The 22,683-nt window shown below is 39.5% G+C and overlaps 1 protein-coding gene across 1 annotated transcript in view; it reads left to right on the forward strand.

The window, feature by feature from the left end:
- Nucleotides 1-21,910, forward strand: part of RGS12 (regulator of G protein signaling 12) — a 748,472-nt gene extending 726,562 nt beyond the window's left edge. Inside the window, exon 3 of the mRNA XM_044063568.1 lies at nt 21,743-21,910. Within this exon, the coding sequence (XP_043919503.1) occupies nt 21,743-21,910 (168 nt within the window). The remainder of the gene's footprint in view (nt 1-21,742) is intronic.
- The last annotated feature ends 773 nt before the right edge of the window (nt 21,911-22,683 follow it).

Raw genomic sequence — 22,683 nt, forward strand, 5'->3', positions numbered from 1 at the left:
CATTGTTAAAGGCAGATCCTGCCTCTTGAACCTGGTAGACTTCTTCGAAACAGTCACCAAGGCCATAGATGACGGGAAGGTAGTCCACACAGCCTACCTGGACCTCGCAAAAGCCTTCGACACCAAACCCCACTCTGGCATCATAGATAAGCTCTCCAGCCTAAATATTAACCCGTATGTCATAAGATGGGTTGCAAACTGGCTCAAGGACAGAACCCACATGGTCAGAATTGCGGGAGCCATGCCAGACTCTAAACCTGTTACAAGTGGCATCCCACGGGGCTCAGTCCTGGGACCGCTCTTGTTCGTTATATATTTTTCAGAGGTACAGGCCAACACGGGAGGACTTTGGATGACCAAGTTCGCAGATGACTGCAAACTGGGTGCCATAATCGACTCTCCAGCTGACACAGGCATCCTCCAAAAGGGTCTCACAGAGACGGATAACTGATTCCAAAGTCATGGCCTAAAACTAAATGCCAAGAAGTGTATACTCATCCCCTTTTGGAAAAATAAAGTGCCCACAAACTACCACATAGGCGGTAATCCATGAAGTACGGAGGTAGTAATTAGGGACCTGGAAACCCAAGTTGATAGTAATCTCTCCTTTGACAACCACGTTGCCAAAGTGGTTAGAAAGACCTTCTATATAACCCACCTTATCATGAAAGGGTTCACATCTAGATCAAGGGAGGTCATTGTGCCCCTTTACTCATCCCTCATCAGGCCCATAATTGAATACAATGCCCCGTTTGGAATGTACCTTACCCGACAACTGCAGCTACTGGAAAGACCACAAAAGTACCTCACCAAGAGGATCAAGGGTCTCAAACAGATGACCTATGATGCCAGGTTAAAGAAACTCCAGCTCTACTCAGTTGCATACCGCCTGCTTAGAGGCGATCTGTGCCTGACGTATAAAGCCATGTCCAACCCAGAATTAATGGACATGCTCCACCTCAAAAAATCCAAATCCACTAGAGCTGCATGCTCAAGGGACTTGAATCTCAACACAGAAATTAATAGGACATGCTGGAGAGACAGATTTGTGACCCAGAGGTTCCCAGCACTCTGGAATAGAATCCTAGTCCATATCAGGCAGAGCCCCTCACTGACTCTCTTCAAGAGAAAGCTTGACGAGTGGATGGGAGATCGTAGGTTCACCCCGGGGATCACTTCTGTGTCACTACTAGACAGAGGCACAGTAAACTAACCTAAAAAGGGCACAGTAAAAAACCCATTTTTAAGGGGTGGCGAAAGCCAAACACACTCTGGCTAGGCTGATAAATGCCCTAGGGCATATAGCCTAGTATCAACCTATGAACTAACAGTGCAAACTCTAAAACCAAAAAAATATGCTCAGCTCTGTATATTTGCAGATCAGTCTCTCAGAACAGGGAGACAACAGTTTCAACAGAGATCTAAGCAACAAGTAGCCTCTGTAACCAAAACAAATGTACTCAGCTCTGTATATTTGCAGATAGTCTGGAAGGCAGTCTCTCAGAACACAGGTTCCAGCAATTAAATGTAAAGGATAGGGTGGAAAAGCATAGAAGAACATTGCTGTTCAAGCATATGAAAAAGTATGCGTCTTCCGGGCCTTCTGGCAAGAAGTCATGGAACAGAATCTTGCCAGTTGATTTTTCAGAGAGAAGGCAATGAGGTCTAATGGAGGAACTTCCCACAGATGGATCAAATCTGGAAGAGCCACTGAACTAGTTTCCATTCGTGAGGGTCTTCCTTGATCAGGGAAAGCATGTCTTTCACATTTGTATGCTTGCATTTGTCCTTGATGTCCCCTCACCCTATTCTTTTATCCCTCCTGAAACTGTTCCCCAAGCAAAGTCTGAGAAGTATGTGCTAACCGAGTGCTTTGGCACAGGGAGGGTGAAGGGGAGACCTGGATTTAAGGATATAGTTTGTCTCCACCAAATGATTTCGCTTCTGACAATCCCTGCTCTGGGACTTAAAAAGTCAAGGGTTCTGGTGCTGGAACCAAAGATACTTTGGATATCACTGTATCTTTCAAGTAACCTTCCCCTGCACGGAAACTGTTGCACGGCTGAAATGAACATGAACAAAAAGAAAAAAGCCAGCAACTGTGGGCTGTGAAAACTAATTTAATTAGTTAGACATTTGATAAAACTTCAAATGAAAACAACAGACCGGTTTCCTGTGGGAAAAAAAAGCTCTTTGCACTGAGGTGTCTAGCTGACATCCCAGGAACACAATCCTGTATGGAGTAGTCAAGAAAGACTTTTGAATATTCTCTTGAAAACCCAGCTTTTGTATGAAAAATCTCACTGAAGAAAGATATTCCTGACTATTTGAAAAAGACTCTGCAAACACTCTTCAGTGCAGTAGATATTACAACTGATAATGTGAGCCATTATCTACACTAACCCAGCATAGTTAGAACTGGAACCCAGAGTGATGTAAGTGTCTCCAGCCTGCCCGTTAATAATAATGCTGTAGTCACGGCACTGATGATGTAGCCTTCTTGTTTTGGAAGAGACCTTTATAACTAATTATTTGTAAAGGCTGCAAAACAAGAACTTTTCTTTTTACACATAAATGTGTTTGTGTGCATAAAGATGCATTCAGACATTTTTTTGTGTGAAAATTTGTTTGCACCTTTAGTCATAATCTTTAAATGTCTGTCAATCCATAATTTTTTGAGATTGTTTATTCTGTTTTTTGCAAAAATTGGATGGGGAGTTAGATGATCCCTTAGAAAATTTGGAAAAGGAGAGCTCAAAATTTTAGAGATTTTCTGGATCACCTCTGCACCAGAGGGGCCAAAAACTAAGTCTCTGTCCTAAGGGAAATTTAAAATCTAATTTTAACATCATCTGTGAAGTTCTGAGAATGCTGGTAAAAACTACAAGTCTTTAAAAGTCACTTTTTTTTCACAGCGAAAAAAAAAACACAGGAAAAAGGACTTTGTGGCACTTTGCCAGCCCTCAAAAGTAAAATAAGCACAATTTCTCCATATAAAATGTTTTTCAACTACTTTACACAACTTTTAAGATGACAGGAAAAAGTGGTCCTATTTAACAGTGTATTAAAACACAAAATTTCTAACTTTAAAATAACTTTACTGAAAAGGAAAGTGATAAAACACAAACAATATTTGGAAATTGGAGTTTTTTTCCTCAAAGGTAACTTATCTACTCAGCAAAGAGTAGCACCAAGCCGACCATTAATCCTCAAAAGCCTTAGGAGAACATACTGTTCACAGGCAGTAAAGGTGTAAAGGCCTCGGTGCCCAGAGTTATCTTTTAGTCAGCTCAACTCTAGTTGCCTGACCATTTGGGTGCATAGAAGGTACTCTGTGGCTTTGACTGACTGTTATCTTTGGCTAACCCATATAGCTAAGGCTACTGTAGTAGTGATCAATGTGATGAACATTAGCACAAGCCAACCATCTATCCTTGAAAGCCCACAGAAGAGTGCCTTCTTCAATGGCAGGAAAGCAGTGAAGGGCTTGGCACCCAAGCCTGTCTTTTTCAATTAGCTTAGCTTGAGCTGACTGACCGTTTGGGTGAGTGGAAGGTGCTTTGAAGCTTTGAAAGCTGGTCTGCTGTTACATCTTATACAGGATATAGCCCATATAGCTAAGGATGCTGCAGAGTGATCAATATGATAAATATTGCTGTTTTACTTCAATTGTATCTGAGACTCCTGGAGTGCAGTCCCATCTCTAAGCAGACTTCTCAACAACACACATATCTTTAAAGATAAATTAAAACTGTTACTGCTTTACTCCTGGCTATGCCTCTGTTATTTCCCAGGCTAAATTATTCCTAAGCTACCTCTACTATGTACACATACATGTCGGTGACTATATTGTATATCTCTCCTTTTTATTTCTTTTCTTCTTATCACAAAATGCAAGTAAGTACATCTGGCCTAATTTATTGCACCCAGAGCTATGTAGCTGCAAAATATACTTGTTTACTTCATAACGATCTGCTTTATTTATCTTCACTTTGTAATTATCTTCCCATTAGCCTGATGAGTCTGATATGTAATGCTATGGAGCGCATCATCATGGAACCGATTAACAAAAATATAGGAAATCTCCAAAGTCTAGACCCCATGCAATTTGGCTTTGTGAAAGGGAGATCATGACTGCTCAACCTGGTTGTCGACTTTTGAGTCAGTCACCAGGGCTGTGCATGAAGGTAAGGCAGTGCATACAGCCTACCTTGATCTGGCCAAAGCCTTTGATACAGTTCCTCACTCAGGAATTATTGATAAACTCACCAAACTAGACATCAGTCCCTCTATCACTAGGTGGGTTGCAAATTGGCTTACAGATAGAACACACCATGTGAAAGTAGCACACTCCAAGTCAGACTGCCGATCAGTCACGAGTGGAGTCCCACAAGGTCCTCTCCTGTTTGGCATCTACTTCTTAGAAGTCCAGACCAACACAAAGGGACTCTGCCTGACCAAGTTCGCAGACGACTGCAGGCTGGGAGCCATTAGTAACTCCCCAAGTGATGCAGACATCCTACAGAAAAGCCTCACTGAGACCAATGACCGGTGTCAAAACCATGGCCTTAAGCTTAACGCCAAAAAATGCATCATCATCCCCTTTGGTAAAAACTCAGTTCCCACTAATTACCACATTGATGGGAGCCTACTGAACACTGAAGGCATTATAAGAGATCTGGGGATGCAGGTTGACAGCAACATCTCCTTCGACCACCACATTGCCACTGTGGTTAGAAAATCCTTCTATGTGTCATATCTCATTACCAAGGGTTTTGCATCCAGGAAGAAAGACGTCATCGTCTCTCTCTACCTTTCTCTCATTAGACCAGTCATCGAGTGTAATGCTCCATTTCTCATGTACCTCCCTAGACACCTGCAACAGCTGGAGAGGCCACAGAAGTACCTCACAAAGAGGATCCTAGGCATTAAACACGTGCTACATGGACAGACTCAAAAGGCTCCAACTATTCTTTGTCTCATATCGTCTACTTAGAGGCAATATCTGCTTGACTTACAAAGCCATGTCTGACCCAACTCAGTTAGAAATGCTACATATAAAGAAATCCCAATCCCTCTGCACTACATGCTCCAGAGACTTCAACCTTATTACCACAATCAACAGAACATGCTGGAGGGACATGTTCCTCACCCAGAGACTGCCCATGCTCTGGAATAGACTTCCCATTCATGTCAAGCAGAGCCACCTCGCTGTCACTCTTCAAGAGAAATATTGATGAGTGGATGGGTAAAAGAAAGTTCACCCTGGGGATCATGTCAGTGGCTCTACTTGATAGAAGCATTGGGAACTAACGTTGGGCAGCATGATGGCAGGGCAGTTCTATGGGCTAGGGTTGTAAAGGCTCCAGGGCCATTAGTCTAGTACACACTTATGAACCTATGAATGCTGCTAATGTTACCTGTGCATTCTGTGCATTGTACAATACTGTATTGTATTGTAACTAGCTCTTGTGGAGCTTTGTGTGTAATGCTGCATATGTTCATAGGTTCATAGTTAAGTACTGTGCTAGTTGCCATTGTGAGCCATTTTAAATCTAGCCAGTTTACCTTTTTTGTGCTAAAAATAACCTGTCCCATTTGGTTATAAATCGACCTTACCCATCCCATGGTTAATAATTATATATTACCCCTAATGAGAATAACTGGGATCATACCATAGATAATTTGAGGGGATCCTTGCATGGGATAAAGCATTTAAGAACTGCATTTGTCCATTAGTAGTACAAGTGGCAGTTCTGGGTTAAATTTTCTGTTTTCCATCTGTAGACCTAAGTTGCACTTGAAAAAGGACAAGGATGAACTTTGTTTTATGGGGATGGGGATTGTGTTCCATAGCAGCCTTATCCACTGTGAAGTATATCCGTCCCTCTAAACAGACTGTTCTGTTAATGTTGCAGAAGAGGTTTAGATCCCTAGAACTAGTATTTCTGATGCCATTTGACTTGCTGATGTGCAGTAAAACCATCAGTAATGGGTCAGAGGATGGCTTGTATGCCAGACACAGGTCACCTGTTAGCAGTCTGGAAGATACCGAATACAGTCACAGAGCTTTGATTTGGTCTACATAGAACATGTTGTTTAGGGCTTGTATCTTTTTAATAAGGTATCTCTCTGGGCTTTGCAGCTGTTGCATGTGTCTGGACAGGTACATAACAAAGGGATAATTATATCCAATAATTGGCCAAGTGAGGGCTGAGTAAAGGCAGACAATGACATCCCTAGATCTAGACACAATCCTTTTGTTTATAAGCTGTGCAGTATAGAAGGACTCTCTTACAACAATAGACACAAGTTGGCCAAAAGTTAGGTCACTATCTAGGTTTACAAACTGGGTATGTTTTAGCAGAATGGAGGACAGCAACAGTAATCCCTCTGCACAAAGGTGGACCATCAACTGACTCTGGGAATTATAGGTCATATGGTAGACTAGCCTCATCTGCAAGGCTATGAAAAGTATCATTATGGAACTTATTAACAAGGATATAAGTAATCTCCAAAGTCATGACCCAATCCAGTCTGAATTCATAGACCATGCCTGTTAAACATGGTTGACTTCTTTAAGAACGTCAACAAGGCCCTGGACAAGGGAAAGATGGTGCATACCACATATCTTGACCTAGCCAAGGCATTTGACACAGTCACAATTAGGAATTAATCCCTACATTTCCAGATGGGTATCCAACTGTCTCACTGACAGGACACATACTGTCAAAGTGGATGACTTCATCTCTAGCGGAAGACCAGTCACCAATGGAATACCACAGGGTTCTGTGCTGTGCCCTTTACTGTTCAGAAGTCCAGGCAAACTTGTACGGCTTTAGGCTGACCAAGTACGCTGATGATTGCAAATTGGTAGCAATCACTGAGGTCCCTAATGATGTTAATGTACTGCAGATTTATTTATTTATTTTATTTTATTTTATTTTACATTTGTTGACCGGGATAATCCGACTGGATACATGTCCATTTTCAGCGGAGGCCCGGGGAGAAAAGTTCCACTAATAGAATTTAATACATACTCATAAGATATCATTTTTAACATAAGAAACATACAAATTTAAGTATATAACATTGAGTAAAGAGGACATAAGTCATTATAATCAGAAACTTATATTCATTTCAGCTCGCTAAGCCTCAGAAGAGAGGTATCTAGAGTTTCGGGGAAGAGAAATATTGGATAGATAGGTAAGATAAAAAGAAGGGTAATAGAAAGTCCAAGAGAAATAAATGAAAGGTGAGAGGTAGTTAATCTGGGAAAGAACATTGGCAGAGCCAGTGTGATTTGAAATATTGGAGTAGACTTTTCTTAAAGAGGGGTAAGGAGGTAATGGTAGGAATGCTAGGGGGAAGAGAATTCCAATTTTTTGCAGTGACATTAGCAAATAGAGCCTCACCTCCTGCATTATGGGATTTGACAGTTTGTAAAAGAAACCTATCAGCAGAACGTAGGCTGTTAAGGTTGTTATATGGTGTAATTAGGCCCTTTAGTGCAGGAGCTTTATCCGGGTGTTTAAGTAACTTAAATGCCTCAATAAGTTGATTTTGCTGTAGAAGGTTTGGAAGTTCTATCCATCCAAGGGCTTTTAGGTTATTACAGTGGTGCGCCTGTAGCAAATCTAGCAATGTGATTATATGAACTTGAGAGTTAATATAAGTTAAGATAGGGTTAATGCAGACAAACAATTGGTTCCAAAGCCATGGATTAAAGCTAAATGCTAAAAAAATGCATTATTATTCCCTTTTGGAAAGCTGACGTCCCTGCTAATTACAGAATAGACAGCACCCCCACTAAGTGTAGACCCAGTGGTATGTGATCTGGGTACTGAGGTTGATAGCAGTCTGAAATTTGACCACCACGTATCCACAGTAGTAAGGAAATCCTTCTAAGTGGCACATCTTATAAGTAAAGGCATCACATCTAGATCACAGACTCCTTCTATATTGCACAGCTTTTAAACAAAGGGATTGTGCCTAGATCTAGGGATGTCATTGTCTGCCTTTACTCAGCCCTCATAATTCCATTATACACCATCTTGAGTACAATGCTTCCTTTGCATGTACCTCACCAGACACCTGCAACAATTGGAGAGACCACAGAGGCTTCTCACAAAGAAATTATAAGGTATACAAAGTAAGTCTTATGGGGATAGACTGAAAGACTGTCACTGTATTCTGTCTCCTACAGATTGCTAAGGGGTGACCTGTGCATAGCTTACACGGCAGTCTCTAACCTGGTCCTGTTGGAAATGCTACACAGTTGTAAATCAAACTGCATGAGGGTCACTCACACCAAGGATCTTAACCTAGCCTCTGATATGAACAGGTCATGCTGCTACTTCTCTGGAACAAGCTTCCAATTCATGTGAAACAGAGTACCTCCCTGACCTTCCTCAAATGCAACCTAGATCAATGGATGGGTGAACGCAAATTCACTTCTGGGGTGGCACCTATGTCACTCCTGGACAGAGGAAGTCATTATTACCTACCATAGAGCCTTACCTCTGCAAACTTTGCTCACCGAACTACAAACAAATTGGAGCAACTCAGGATAAATATGGCTAGACTTGTAAGGGCTCTAGAGCCGTTAGTCTAGTAACCTTGTATGAACCTTAGGGGTGTATTGTCAGTGTGGTAGCTCTGTGGTGTAGATGACTTCCCAAAGGATACAATAATGCATTTTTGGCATTTTAGTTTTGGACCATGATTTTGACACCAGTTATTTATTTGAGACAAACCTTCCTGCAGGATGGCTAATTCATTTGGGGATTCAGTGGGTGCTCCTAGTTTGCAGTCATCTGCAGATTTAGTCAGCCAGAGCCCTTTGGTACTGACTTTTACTTTAGAAAATTAGATGCCAAATAGGAGAGTTCTCAGCGCAGAACCCTAAAGAACTCCACTGGTGACTGGTCTCTTTATGGAGGTAACTTCCCCTGTTCTGATTGTCTGCATCCAGTCTGTGAAGAAGGTGTCAAACCAGCAGGTGATATAGGGGATTATTCCCAGTTTATCCAGTTTTTCTACTATGCATGAGTGGAGAACTGTGTCAAAAGCTTTCGCCAGTTCAAGGTGTGCGATATGTACCATTTTGTCTTCATCCATTGCTTTGGTGACATTTAAGAAAATCTACCAGATTAAATAAACATGACCTGTGCTTGATGAATCCAAACTGTGACAGGTCTAGTATTTGGATGTTCCGTATATCCTGATTGATTAATTCCATGAGAAGTCTTTCCTTTGTGTATGAGGCTGGTCAGGCTTATGGATCTGTAATTGCCTGAATTTTATTTTTTTTACATTTGTTTACCAGGAAAGTCCGACAGGACACAGGTCCATTTTCAATGGAGGCCTAGGGAGAAAAGCTCCAATACAATACAATACAGTACAGTACAAAAGATACAATATGGCAAGATAAGAAGAAAACATCACATCACACAGGAAATTTATACAATTGAGCATACATAGCAGAAATTAACAATTGTTAAAATATCTAAAAGTGACTCAGTACATTGTAGAATATACAAATATGAATATCTAAGAGATAATCTTTTTGTTCTCTTGAGAGCATAGCATTATAGGGTATTTATCCTTGGGTAAACTAGCAGAGAATGGGAGGTAGAGAGCCACTATTTTGTCGTTAGTAGAATCCCAGCAACAGTGCCTTAGTATGGCTTAACCAGGCTGGTGACATGAGCAAAACCAGTTTGTTATGTACTGGATTCTGAGAAGTTTTTTTTTTAATTTGGAAGTAGAGGTGGTAGAAGTTAAGTGATTTGGGAGTGAATTCCAGGTTCTGGCAATAGAGCAGGCAAAGAGAGATTTGCCAGCCTCATTTTTGGGTTTAATGACATTTATGTGGTTCTGATTACTAGATATTAAGGTTCTGGAGGTGGTGTAGGGGTGGATTAGATCATGAAGGGCAGGGGTTTTGTCAGGAAGGTGGTAGAGCTTGTGAGCTGGTTGAGAAGGAGGAGTTATGGAAACGCAAGCCAGTTCAGTTGCTTGAGGGCTAGACAGTGATGGGTCCAATGAGTGGCATCGGTAACAAACTTGGCAATCTTGTTGTAGCAAGTTTCCATCTTGGTTAGTTCAGTGTGGCAAAGGTTAGTTAAGATAGGGGAGGCATAAAGAAGGATGGATAACAGATTGGTTCTTGCAATAGTGGCTTTGGTGTATTTAGTCATTAACTGTCAGTTCCTATAAAGGAGACCTAGCTTTGTGTTGACCTTCTTGATTGACTGGGCTGTATGTATGTCAAATTTCAGATTATTCTCAATTTCTATGCCTAATAGCTTTGTGTGAGTTATTGGGGTGATTTGTGCATTATCCTTAGATTGTATGATAAAATTGTTTAGTGGAGGAGATCAACCCCGGGCTAAAGAGAATGATTTTTTTTTGGGGGGGGGGGTTAAGTATAAGTTTGATTTTGGTGAACCATGCTTTGACTAGGGTAAAGTTATTTTGGGTGATGGTTTTTAGTTCATTCAGGGTGGGGGAGTCACATATAGTGGTGTCATCTGCATATTGCACTACAGAGGCAGAGAGAGAGGATGAGGCTATATGGTTAGTAAATAGTGAAAATAGCAAGGGACCGAGGATGAACCCTTGAGGGGATACCTATGACTACTGGTAGGAGAGGGGACAATTGGATTTTGCCAAAGAACCTGCATGCTGACTATCTCAAAAATAGTTACTGAACCAAGATATGGTGGAGAAACTTATGTTGAGGGTAGCTAGTGTTTCTAGGAGTATGCTATGGTTAGCCATATCAAAGGCTTTGGATAAGTCTAAGAATATGGGGGATACAAATAGTCCGTTGTTTCTGTGGTGATTGACAATGATGGAAAATGAAAGTAGTGCTATGGGAAGGTCTAAAGCCATGCTGGGATTTAGATAGTAGGTTGTTTTTTAGGAGGTACTGCATAAGCTGGGTATGAACTATTCTCTCCAATATTTTTGATAAAGATGATAGGATTGCAATAGGGCAGTAGTTGGTAAGCCCAAGGGAGTTACCATCTTTGTACAATGGTATAATATGTGATATTTTCCATGAGTGGGGTACTTTGCATTCTGATATTGACCTGTTTATGAGAATGGACATGGGACAGGCTATAGCACCTGCTGTTATCTGTAAGAAATCAGCTGGTAGATTGTCAGCTGCTAATGTGATTGGTTTAAGTTTTTTGAGGAGTTTAGCAATTGTATTAGTGGGGACTGGGTTCAGGGAAAAACTGGGGTAGGAGTTTTTTGTACTGAAATGGGTGGGGGGGGTCACTGTTGGTGTGGGGTTACTAGTTGTGTTTTGGGTATTGGCTGGGGCTTGGATTGTTTCAGTAAATTATTTGTTAAATTGGGTGGGGATGTTGTGGTTATTTGGTAATATAGGGGAAGGAGGAGTGGTAGATTTTCCTGGGTGTATTAAGCTATTTATTGAGACCCAGAATTTTTGAGGGTTGTGAGCGTGTTTTTCCTGCATAGTTTTGTATTAGTTTTGTCAAGTTTTATCAGTTTTTTTGGCTCTGTTGCGAAGTTTGAGGTAATTCTATTTCAGGGTAGTGGTACTGTGTTTGTGAAATTGTAACCAGGGTTTGTCTTTTTCTTTCATTATGGACCTAGTATCTTTTGATAGCCATGGGGCATGGTTAGTTTTGATCCTAGTGGTTCTGGGTAGTGCATGGGAGTTTAAGATTTTTAGGAAGGTTGAGTTAAAGTACTGCAGCGCTTCATCTAGAGAGAGTTGTTTTAGGGGAGTCCAGTTACAGCATTTTAGTGAATTAAGTCATGGGTTCTAAAGGTCTTTTTGTTACATACTACTCTGAGGAAGGGTTGTTTAGTCTGGTGGGACCGGTTCCTAATTAAGTAGGTTGGTTGATGGTCACACAGACTGTCAGGAAGACAGCCTGATTGGTGAGCCAGAGTGGGGTCTGATAGTCAAATCTAGTCTAAGATGGACTGGCATTTGGAGGTTTTGTCATTTCTTGTGGAGGCAAATATAATTTGGGAAAACCCATGGAGGTTAATGTGGGTAGAGGGATTTTGGCTGGAACAGTTAGACCAGTCAGTGTTAGACACCTAATAGTATTGTTTCTTGTGGAAGGGAAGATGACAACCAGTTAAGTAGATTTTCCAGTATGGTAATGTTATTGCCTGGTGGGATCTATCCCCCTGCAATAATTATTTGTTTATTGTGGTTAAGTTTTAGTCTAGCTAGAATTAGTTCTATGTATTTGACTTCTTGGGAGTTACATTCAAATTGTTCAATAGTGAGGTGGCTTTGGAATAGTATGGCTATGCCCCCTCCCTTTTTCCTGATCTATCTTTACATATAATATTGTAGCCAGGGGAAGTAATTTCATTGTCATGATGTTCAGGTTTAAGCCAAGTTTCTGTTAATACAATGATATCTGGTTTTTATAGAGCTAGTAGGTCCTGTGTTTTGTTACGTATACTCCTTACATTAATATTTAAAATGAGAAGAGATGAGGTAAGTATTAGATGTAGAGGATTAGGCTTTGTTGAGTTTGTGCTGTTAAATTTATTGGGTCCTGGATTTGGGTGAATGTCGCCACAACATGTGAGTTTTTGTAGTAGGTGTAGATAGAGTTTGTTTAGTTTGTGGAATATTTTGGCTGTTTTTTGGGAGGAGTGGGGGCTAGTTTTGTATGTAAGAGTTTTAAATAGGCAGGAGAAGGGTTGGGTGGAGGTGAGGTCACAAGGGGATATAGGGAAATGGTTAGGTTTTATGGAATTGGTAAAGGATTCTGTTTGCCATGGTGGTGGTGGTGGGGTAAAATAAAGTTGTGTGTGGTAGGAGAAGAGGATAGACAGGAGGAGAAGAGAGAAGAGGGTTAATGTGTAACATAGTGGTTGTAGAAGGTTGATGTTATGAGTAGAGGAAATCTTACTTCGTCATAGGTGAGTCTGGTGTGTGTAAGAGTGCTAGCAGTAACTGTTGGGGGAAGTGTTGTGTAGGGTGTGGTGAAGTGTTTTGGAGTGGGGGGTGAAAGGTAGGAGTTGATTAGGTAATTGGGAGAGAGGTGTGGTTGGGGGTGTGGTGTATAACTATAAATGTCATTGATATGGGGTTGGGTGGGAATGGGGATAGGGTAGGGGAGCGAATGGAGCAGGGCTACACCTTTGCAGAAAGGCACAGAAAAAAACAGTCAGTATCAGTATGCAGGTAAGTGTGCCAGAGAGAGAGAGAGAAGCAGAGGGGGAAATAGAGCAGCCAGGAGAGATGATCTGAGACAAAATCTGCAGGAAGGGCGGTAAGTAGTTTTGATAGGAGTAGAGGAGATGGCTGGGAGGAAATAGAGAACTGCAGAAAGGACAGTTCAGAGTAGTAGAGACCAGAGAAAGGGCTGATGGGGGTTTAGGTAGAAACCGAGAGATGTAAGAGTCCAACACAAAGGTTGCAAGCAGGTAGGAGAAATGGAGGGAGCAAGGTAGAAGGAGAAATAGGGGGCGGCCCGGAGGTGTGCAACAGAGTAGCCTACATCGGTGTAACAGTTCAAGTTACACAGATTAGTGCACTTAGGACATACTTAAAAAGTCTCTGATAGTAGGCTGGTGGCACTGACGGCAAGGGCTTGACTGTAGGTTATTTTCCAGCAGGATAGGTCAGTAGGTTTTGCAGGACTGAAGCTATTACTAACCTGAATCTGTGGAAAGGCCTCCCTTATGCTGGTGAATAACTGTTGCTGTTCTTTATTCACTTGGTACAGAACCTGTATGGAGGCTGAGACAGTACAGTGTTGTAGGGAGTGTGGCTAAATCATGCTTTGTAGCATTTAATATGCATCCAGGGATATTGTCAGGACCCATCGATGCAGTATTTTTAGTTTTTGATAGCAGTTTTAGGACTTAGTCTTTTGTGATAGCTGGAGGTGAGCCAGTTTCAGGTGTATCTTGAGGGGCAGATGGAGGGGGGAAGAGAGGTCTGAAGATAGAGCTAGATTTATTGGCCAGTAGGTTAGCTATATCTTCAGCCTAGTAGAGGTAACAGTGTTATCTCCTTTCGTGCTCAGTCACTGTCTTCCTACTTTCACTACATATGACCAAGCTAATGCAGGAGGTCTGTCACAAGGCCCTACACCTACAAGTTTACTGAGATTTTTGTCATTGTTTAATAGCCTGTGGTCACTACATCTGACCTCAGTGCTGCAGGAGCTCTGTCACAAAGCCGTAGACCTACAAATCTACTGAGATTATTGTCATTGTTTAATGCAAGCATATTTAGCATGAAGAACCATGCTGCATATTAACTTTAATCAGTTAAATACATGCCTGCTCTGCGATTGAAAGTCTCTATGAAATAGTCCGTGCACTCTAAGGACCTCTTGCTAAGTTGGCCACTGTCCCCATTTGCTTGTCCAGTAGACTGTACTGCATGTGCTAGTTATTTAGTCTCAGGAAATGACAGATAACATGTTTTACTTGCATCTCATTGTTAATTGCTTTGTTCTGGATATAAACTGATTGCTGTCAGTTATAGATTGACTTGAGGTTGGGATTGTCACTGTAGTAGAATGTATTGCTAAATATCCCCTCAGTGTTGTCTCCTCTTACACTTAGTCACTATTTTCCTTCATATAACTGGTATGTATCATATGTTATTACATTTCTATTTGTTATAAGACTGTTTAAATCAGTGAAGAAACTTTGGTAGTGTGTTATTTTTGTATCACTCATTCAGATCAGATAAGCTTTATGTATGCTGAGTGTTTCCCTTTCATACATATGTATATAATGTGGGGTTGCTGGTGTTCTGGCATCCCTCTCTCTCTCTCTCTCTCTATATATATATATATATATATATATATATGCTAGTTGTTTAGCCTCAGGAAATGACAGACAACCTGTTTTACTTGCAGGTCTTTGTAATTGCTTTGCAGTGGCTATAAAATAAACACACACACACACACACACACACACACACACACACACACACACACACACACATATATGTATACAGTAGAGACTCTGTTATCTGGCCTCCTCTTCAACCAGCCATCATATTTCTGCCATAGCCCTAGCAAAAGACAGCAGAGAAGAATAGCACTTTTGCCACTTCTAGGCTAAATAATGACAGACATTTGAATTTTACACTTCACATTTATTAGTAAAATGCATACCAACACAAATCGTGTTATTCTATCTGATTTATAACCTATAAATGTAATTTTGCATGCTTTGTCTGATTAATCAGCCATTTGTTTATCCAGCCTAAGGTCTGGTCCCAGCAAGACTGGATAAGAGGGAGTCTACTGTATATTTTGTAAGTGATTATTTTACATTGTGCTTATCAGTGTAGTGTCATGTTCTGATATTTTGCTCGATATAGCTGTATATTTACACAGTGTTACTGTGGTTCTCTTATCAGTATACTTTTTGCTAAAACTACTATGAACTTACATTCATGCACTTTCTTACCATCACTCTACTCATATTTCCCCTGTATTCTTTTGCTCTGACCTACTGTGGTTCTTTCTCTATCTCTTTTTGTATAATAAGTACTAACTTTATTGCCTCAGTATAAATTTACACTTCAGTAGAGGTTTTTTCTTTGTTTCATTTCAGAGCCTGCGATCATTACATCTGACCTCAATATGGCACAAGCTCTGTCACAAGGCCCTACACCTACAAGTTTACTGAGATTTTTGTCATTGTTTAATGTAAGCATGTTTATTGTGAAGAACTTTTCTGCTTATTAACTTTAATCAATTAAATACATGCCTGCTGTATGGTTGAAAGTCTCAGTGAAATAATCCATGCACTTTAAGGACCTCTTACTAAGTTGGTCACTGTCCCCTTTTACTAGTAAACTATACTGCCTGCGCTAGTTGTTTAGCCTCAGGAAATGACAGACAACCTGTTTTACTTGCAGGTCTTTGTAATTGCTTTGCACTGGCTATAAACTGATTGCTCTCAGTTATAACTTGACTATCCCCTCAGTGTTGTCTCGTGTTAGACTCACTCACTCACTATCTTCCTTCATAGACCAAGTATCTGTCACGTGTTACTACATTTCTATTTGTTGTAAGACTGCGTAAAACAGTGAAAAGACCCTTGGTAGAGTGTTATATTTGTAACACTTTCATTCATATCGGATAAGCAAATTTAGTGCAAGAATCCTTTCCAAAAAACATGTAATGCATAATTGCCCAATATAGTAAAATCCTTCTATGGTGAGATATACACCCTAATCCTGGCCTCCACATCTCACAGTGAACACAAAGTTAGTTATCTCTCGCACACTTGTGTAACCCAACAATAGCCAACCCCCAACCCTGTTGATCAAATTTTTGCTGCAAGTTTAAGAAGTAAAACTGCTGAACTACATACCTGGATTACCCAACATAAGCCTGATGTACTCACTGCAACTGAAACTTGGCTTAAACCCAACATAAACGACTCCACAGTTATACGTCATGGCTATAATATCATCCGTAATAACCTTATAAAGAGGAAGGGTGGTGATATTGCTTTAATATTTCCCAATACCTACGCCATTTCCCCATACAGCAAACAAATACCAAAATTCAGTTCAGCAAAGCTTCTTATTGCTTTCCTCAAAATAAACAATTATAAACAAATATGTATTACTGTTTTTATGTCCCTCCTGGTGACAATACAGCTGTACTGGAAGATGTCTTGCATTGGATATCCATAATATTTCCCCAAGTAAAAAATATTACTAAGTGATGTGAATGTCAGTTGGTTGGGCATATACTTCTCTATGTCTAGTTTGAACTTACATGGTTTCATTCAACTAATTAATAGCCTGAGGTGTTATAGCAAGACATCAAATTCTCTATTAGACTGGATCTTAGTATCAGACCCTAGCAAATACTCCATCACAGGTACAATTTCAGACTCGGTCAGTGATCATCTCCCAGTCTATACAACCAGACGTCCTACTCATTCAGTTAAACAGCATATTTATAAAACAGCAAGCAACATTTCCAAGTTTAACCCAGAAATATTCATTACTACAGTATCATTTGTTAACTGACACTTCCTAAAAATCCTCCTCTTAGATGATGCTGTAATTAAATTTAATACAACTTTTCTTCCTAGAAAGAAGAGACTGAAAACAAATAATACAATGTGGCTGTCCAAAAAGAGTAGCATGTTAATCCACAATAGAGAAAAGGCATGGCAAAATACAAAACACCTCAATATCTTGAAAACTTCAGAATGCTTCATAATCACACTAAAAAGCAAATAAATGAAGACAAAAACTATACTATAATAACCTTCAGAATAATACTAAACACAATCCTAAAAACATTTGGACATCCATTAAAGAAATCTTACTTCCTAGCCAAAAATTCAACCCAAACCCCCTCTCGCAATAACTCACCACTCGAAAATGCAGTACAGTACAACTCTTATAGTCAGTAGAGCATCTCTAACCAAGGATTCATCTAGATCTAATCCCCACCCTGCCCAACAGCCACATATCACCACATCCACTTTCACCTTTAAACCTGTGCCCACATCCTATATAAACTACTTTTAAAGAAACTTGAACCGTGATCTTCAGCTGATGACCTTCCAAGCAAGTACCTAAAAATTGCAGCCAATAGCATTGAAGGTCCTGTCTCAATCCTTATAAATAGGTCAGTCCAGAAATCCCACTTTCCCTTTCTCTGGAAAAAGTCACAATTTATCTCTCCACACAAAGGAGGAAATTCAACTTGCGTTCATAACTTTAGACCTATAGCAATCTTAACTCCCCTCAGCAAAATACTTGAACAATGTTTTCAGAAACAATTGCTAGACTATCTCCTGCAGGAAGAACTCATATTCCCTACACAACATGGCTTCCATTCTTCCCATACTATTAGCACTGCCCTCCTAACCTATATAGATACTGTCAATAAAGTTAGAGATAACGGCAAACTAGTCTTTTCCTTGTTTCCATACTTGTCTAAAACCTTTAACACAGTTTGTCACAGCGAATTTCTACTTCAGATGTCCTTGTTAGGTCTCTTTTAGCCTACCCTTCTGTGGTTCAAAAGCTACCTGTCCAATGGGTATCAGTCAGTAAAATGGCACTCCATGCTTGCCTTACCTCCCAGTCACCACAATCATCCAAACAGGCCACCTTTATACAATACAGAGATGTTTCCACTCTCATTTGCACATCTGACTACATGGTACACCTTCAAAAAATATTCAGGAAGCTTTAACAGCCACTGAAACATGGCTTCGTAACTCACAGCTCATGCTCAACCCAAAAAAGACCAAACTACTACTTTTTTCCCCAAAATCCTTCTCTCAAGAAAAATAAATTAAAGTCCTCTCTCTTGATAATATAACCATTGGGCCACTTCTCAGACTCAACTATCAGGGGTAATAGTGGATGATAATCTTGCATTCGACCTGCATATAAAAAAATTTCAGAAGAAAAACTCATCAAAAACTAGGGATGCTTTACGAAACTAAAAACTTTCTCACTGATGCAACTAAAACTACACTTATCACAATTTAACTTCTCTCCATTCTTCTTTATGGTGCTCCCATCCTTGCTTACATCCAGGCTTAACAAAAATTAAAACCTGAAAAATCTTGTAACAAAGTTGCTAAATTTGCAGCACATACATCTTTCAGAACCCACCACTATATAGCACTAAAAAGCCTAAATTAGAACTACCACATCAACTACCATGTACACAACTTCTTATAACCTATAAAATTATTCAGCATCCATCTGCTTGTCTTAGCAAAAAAAAACATTCTATACAGGTATGTTTCCAGTTCGTAATTGCAATCCAGTGACCAAAAACTCCTGTCTACAAACGTGTCATATCTGCTGTGTATTGCTTGTACTTGTACAAGGTTGCCAAGGCCTAGAACTCCTTACCTATATCCATCAGGTTTGTACTCTCCCTCCCTCCCTTCTTTCAAAACCACTCCAAAAGTCTTCTTAGCTAAAATATTGCTCTGTTGTTGTTCAAAACCAGGACCTAAATGTGAACAAGAACCTTTTCATTCCTTATACCTCCTTACGCTCCCTTCTTCACTTACTGCTATCAAATTCTCTTCCTTGGCTTTCTCTTTAAATATACTATAAGCCTGTTTTCCCCTCACTTCATATTATAATTCCTGTTTTCTATTCAACTAACTTACCTTTAATTTCTCTAAAATCTGTCAAAAATTTCTCTAAATATTAAATGATTGTCATATACGCTGTATCATTTCTTAACAAATGTTTTTATATTAAGTCTAATTTGTTATAATTATTTAAACTGCAGATATTTTTTTTTGAAGATTGTAAAATTACTGTTCTTAAAATGTTTTGTAATGCTTTGGAGCTTTTCTCCCCAGGTCTCCACTGAAATTGGGCTTCTACCTCGTTAGACTTTCCCGGTAAACAAATGTCAATAAATAAATAAGCATCATTCGCAATCAGTTCATCATATGGCTGCATTTTGAGATTACGAATATAACTAAAAAAATGCCTTGTGATTATCTTTGGCCTGGGTAGCTATTTTAGCCTCAAACAGCTTTGATGGATTTTTATTAAGCTCCTGAGTTGCTTGTTTATTTCAGTAGCAAGGGCTGTAACATTCTGGAAACTACTTTTCTTACTTTTGTTGAAAATGATTTTCTTTTTGTTGTAAAGCCTTGTTGATATTATGATTTCAATATGTGGGTTTGTTTCTGAGGTTTGCCTTGCACTTGTTCCTACAGGGTACAGCTGCATCTATGCAGCTCTTTACATGTTGGTATAGTGTGGTGGTGTACATTTATGCATATTCAGTGCAGTTAACTGGGTTTGGTGGGCATTTGAAGCCTGCCAGTGTACACTTAGGAGTAAGTGGTTTGTCTTAAAGAAATTTCTTAAGGTACTTTAGAAGGAAGGAATCTCTGGTTTCAGTTTTATTTCGAAGGAGACTACTTTATGATCAGACCTAACAAGTGATGAAAATAAGCAAGCGTTGGTGTGAAATACTCTTGGATATTCAGATATTTTAGCAGGACCTGAACCAGGCCTTTTCCTGGTTGTCAGTTTTGGGCTCACCCTAAATGCCAAAAACTGCAGTATAGTTTTCTTTGGGAAAGACACTACACTTCATTTTACTACATAACTGGCACCCCTGAAAGTAGATTCATTTGTTTGAGATATGGTTACTTATAGTGATAATGATCTTTCTTTCTGTCATCATGTGTCAGGAAGTACTACGTTTTTCAATTATCTGTAGGGATGTCTCCTCTGGGGCCCATACAGAACTGGTTCCTCTACACCTTTTGTTAGATCTATCCTTGAGTGTGATAACCCTTTTGGAATGTCCCTTACAACGTACATTGACTGACTTGAAAGACCCCAAATGTTTCTGACCAAGAACATTTTTTGACTGTGTAACCTAAGCTATGCTAAACGTAAATCCCCTACCCATCTACCTTAATACTTGTAAACTTCTGAGGGTGATTTTTTTAGACTTTTGAGAATGTTTGGAATGTACCTAACCTTTCAACCTTCTCCACTATCGTAAAACTAGTATCCTGTCAAACATTCATGCCAAAGACTTCAACCTATCACATAATTAACAATTGCTAATGTGACAGATTCCTAAATTCCTGCCATTGTAATAAAATTCCTGTACGTGTGAAGCAAAGTAACACCCTTTCTACTTTCAAAAACAATTCTGACAATTGGATACAAGACTGTAAATTCATCTTGGGGAATGTGTAAATTATTTTCTTAACATGGATAACTAATATACTCTTAATACCAAGAAGTGTTGTTGCTAAGCTTCTTGATGTCTTCAGCTGCACATTTAGTATAGACATGTAAACCTAAATTTGATTACATTACATGGGGGCTTCTGTTGTTAGTATAGCCTTTATTATGGCATCCCTGTTAATTAAGTACCTGCATTCATTTTTAGTAATTATACCAATTGTTCAACCTTTTTGCTGGCTTGTTTGTGAACATTTTAGAATGAATGAATGGGTGATTGTTTACATAAGGACAGACCAGAATGCTCAGTAGCAAGACCCGTCTCCCCTATGTGCCCTAGATTAATATTGTAATTATAATTTCTAAATATAATTTTATAATTTTAGGTAATTCTTAATGAGATGAGAGATATTAAAAAGATAGATGTCTTAATGTCCATCACAGGGTTTCGTTCCCTGCATCCTCTACTCCATAGGACTACCAGGCAGTGGAACTTGAAGTTATGTGTAACAGGAGGTGTAGAACAGTGGTAGCCCCCTTGCTTGATGTGTGTATTTTTTCACTATCATTAAGTCAGTAATGCCAGATGTTAGAGTTAAAAATATTTTTATTTAAACCTTCTTAAAGTTTTTAGTCTTCACAGAATAAAAAATAACATTTAAAAACAACTACCACACTTAACTGAGAGCTCTGCTGGAATGTCAATTAAGTCATTACTGCCCACACCTGTGCAAGTAACACTGGTGTGTCCTAATGTAAACAATCACCATTTAATGTGTAGCATGTTGCCTTGATTCTGCATTTTTCATTAAGGGTACAGACTTCTTGCTATATGGAATGTGATATATCAGTGCAATCAGAACATTGATGTAGAATCTGTTATAATATATTTGAGAGTAAAGTTGAACCAAAGATGTAGGCGAGTTTAGTCATAATGTAATGGCATCATTCATTTACTGGTAAAACAGTGTGTACAACGTAGCATTAAGAGGAAATGTTTTATAAAATGTATTTTTCATCTTGGTCTTGCAGAGCATGAAATTTCCAGGACTCTCCCTTGGGCTTTCACAGATCACTCAGCGTTCTTCATTTCGGAGACCAAGTGGAAAACCTAAGCGTTTTAGTATAAGCCGTTCTCTGGATGACTTGGAGGTGAATATGATAATACTGACTGCTTCTAATAAATTTGTTATACTTTGAAAGGCATACGCAATTGCTCCAACAGTAGAATTTTGTTGTACGTCATATGGTTTATTTTTTATGTTTCTGCAAATGTATCCTATTAATAAGACCAACAGTACTTTGAAGAAGAGTAGAAAAGGTAGGGATACTGTGGAAGGAGGACTACAGATGAATCTTGTTCAGGCATGAAATTCAAGAAGAGCATTTTGCATGAAAAGCCACAGTTTGAAAAGGAAAAATGTTGATCATATAACTTAAGGGCATTTTCGGGAACTGAAAGAAGTGAGGGGAGATAAGAAAGTGAAGAGAAAGAACAGGGAAGGGTTAAAGGAGAGAGGTAATAAAAGAGGGGGCAGCGGATTAATCAGCAAGAATACCAGTCTGTTTCACTGCATTCTCAACTGTGGTTCAGATCAGGATAATCTGCAAGTCATTGCTGTGTCTCAATTGTTCATGCAAATAATGAAAGCTTAAGGTCATTTCTTTCTCCACATCACTTAGAGTAGCTCTGTTCTTCTAGGACAGATCTCAATTTTACTACTACAAAGCTAGGAGCAGGCTGTCTTTTTAACTGCTGACTTAGTGGCTCTGAAAGACGTGTAAACTATTATCTACATTTGCAAGGTACTAGGAGCTTATTATCATAAGTTATAGGTTTCTGTGCCATTGAGCTTTGGTTCTGATTATTTCTGACTTGTCTATATTTTGTTGATCAGGATGGCCAACCAGGTTATGGCCCATTTGCATTGGATGCCAGAACTGAACTGTAAAATAAATACTAGTACAGTGAA

Source organism: Protopterus annectens, chromosome 2.part1, assembly GCF_019279795.1.
Source record: "Protopterus annectens isolate FY-2018-M chromosome 2.part1, PAN1.0, whole genome shotgun sequence".
Taxonomy (NCBI): Eukaryota; Metazoa; Chordata; order Ceratodontiformes; family Protopteridae; genus Protopterus; species Protopterus annectens.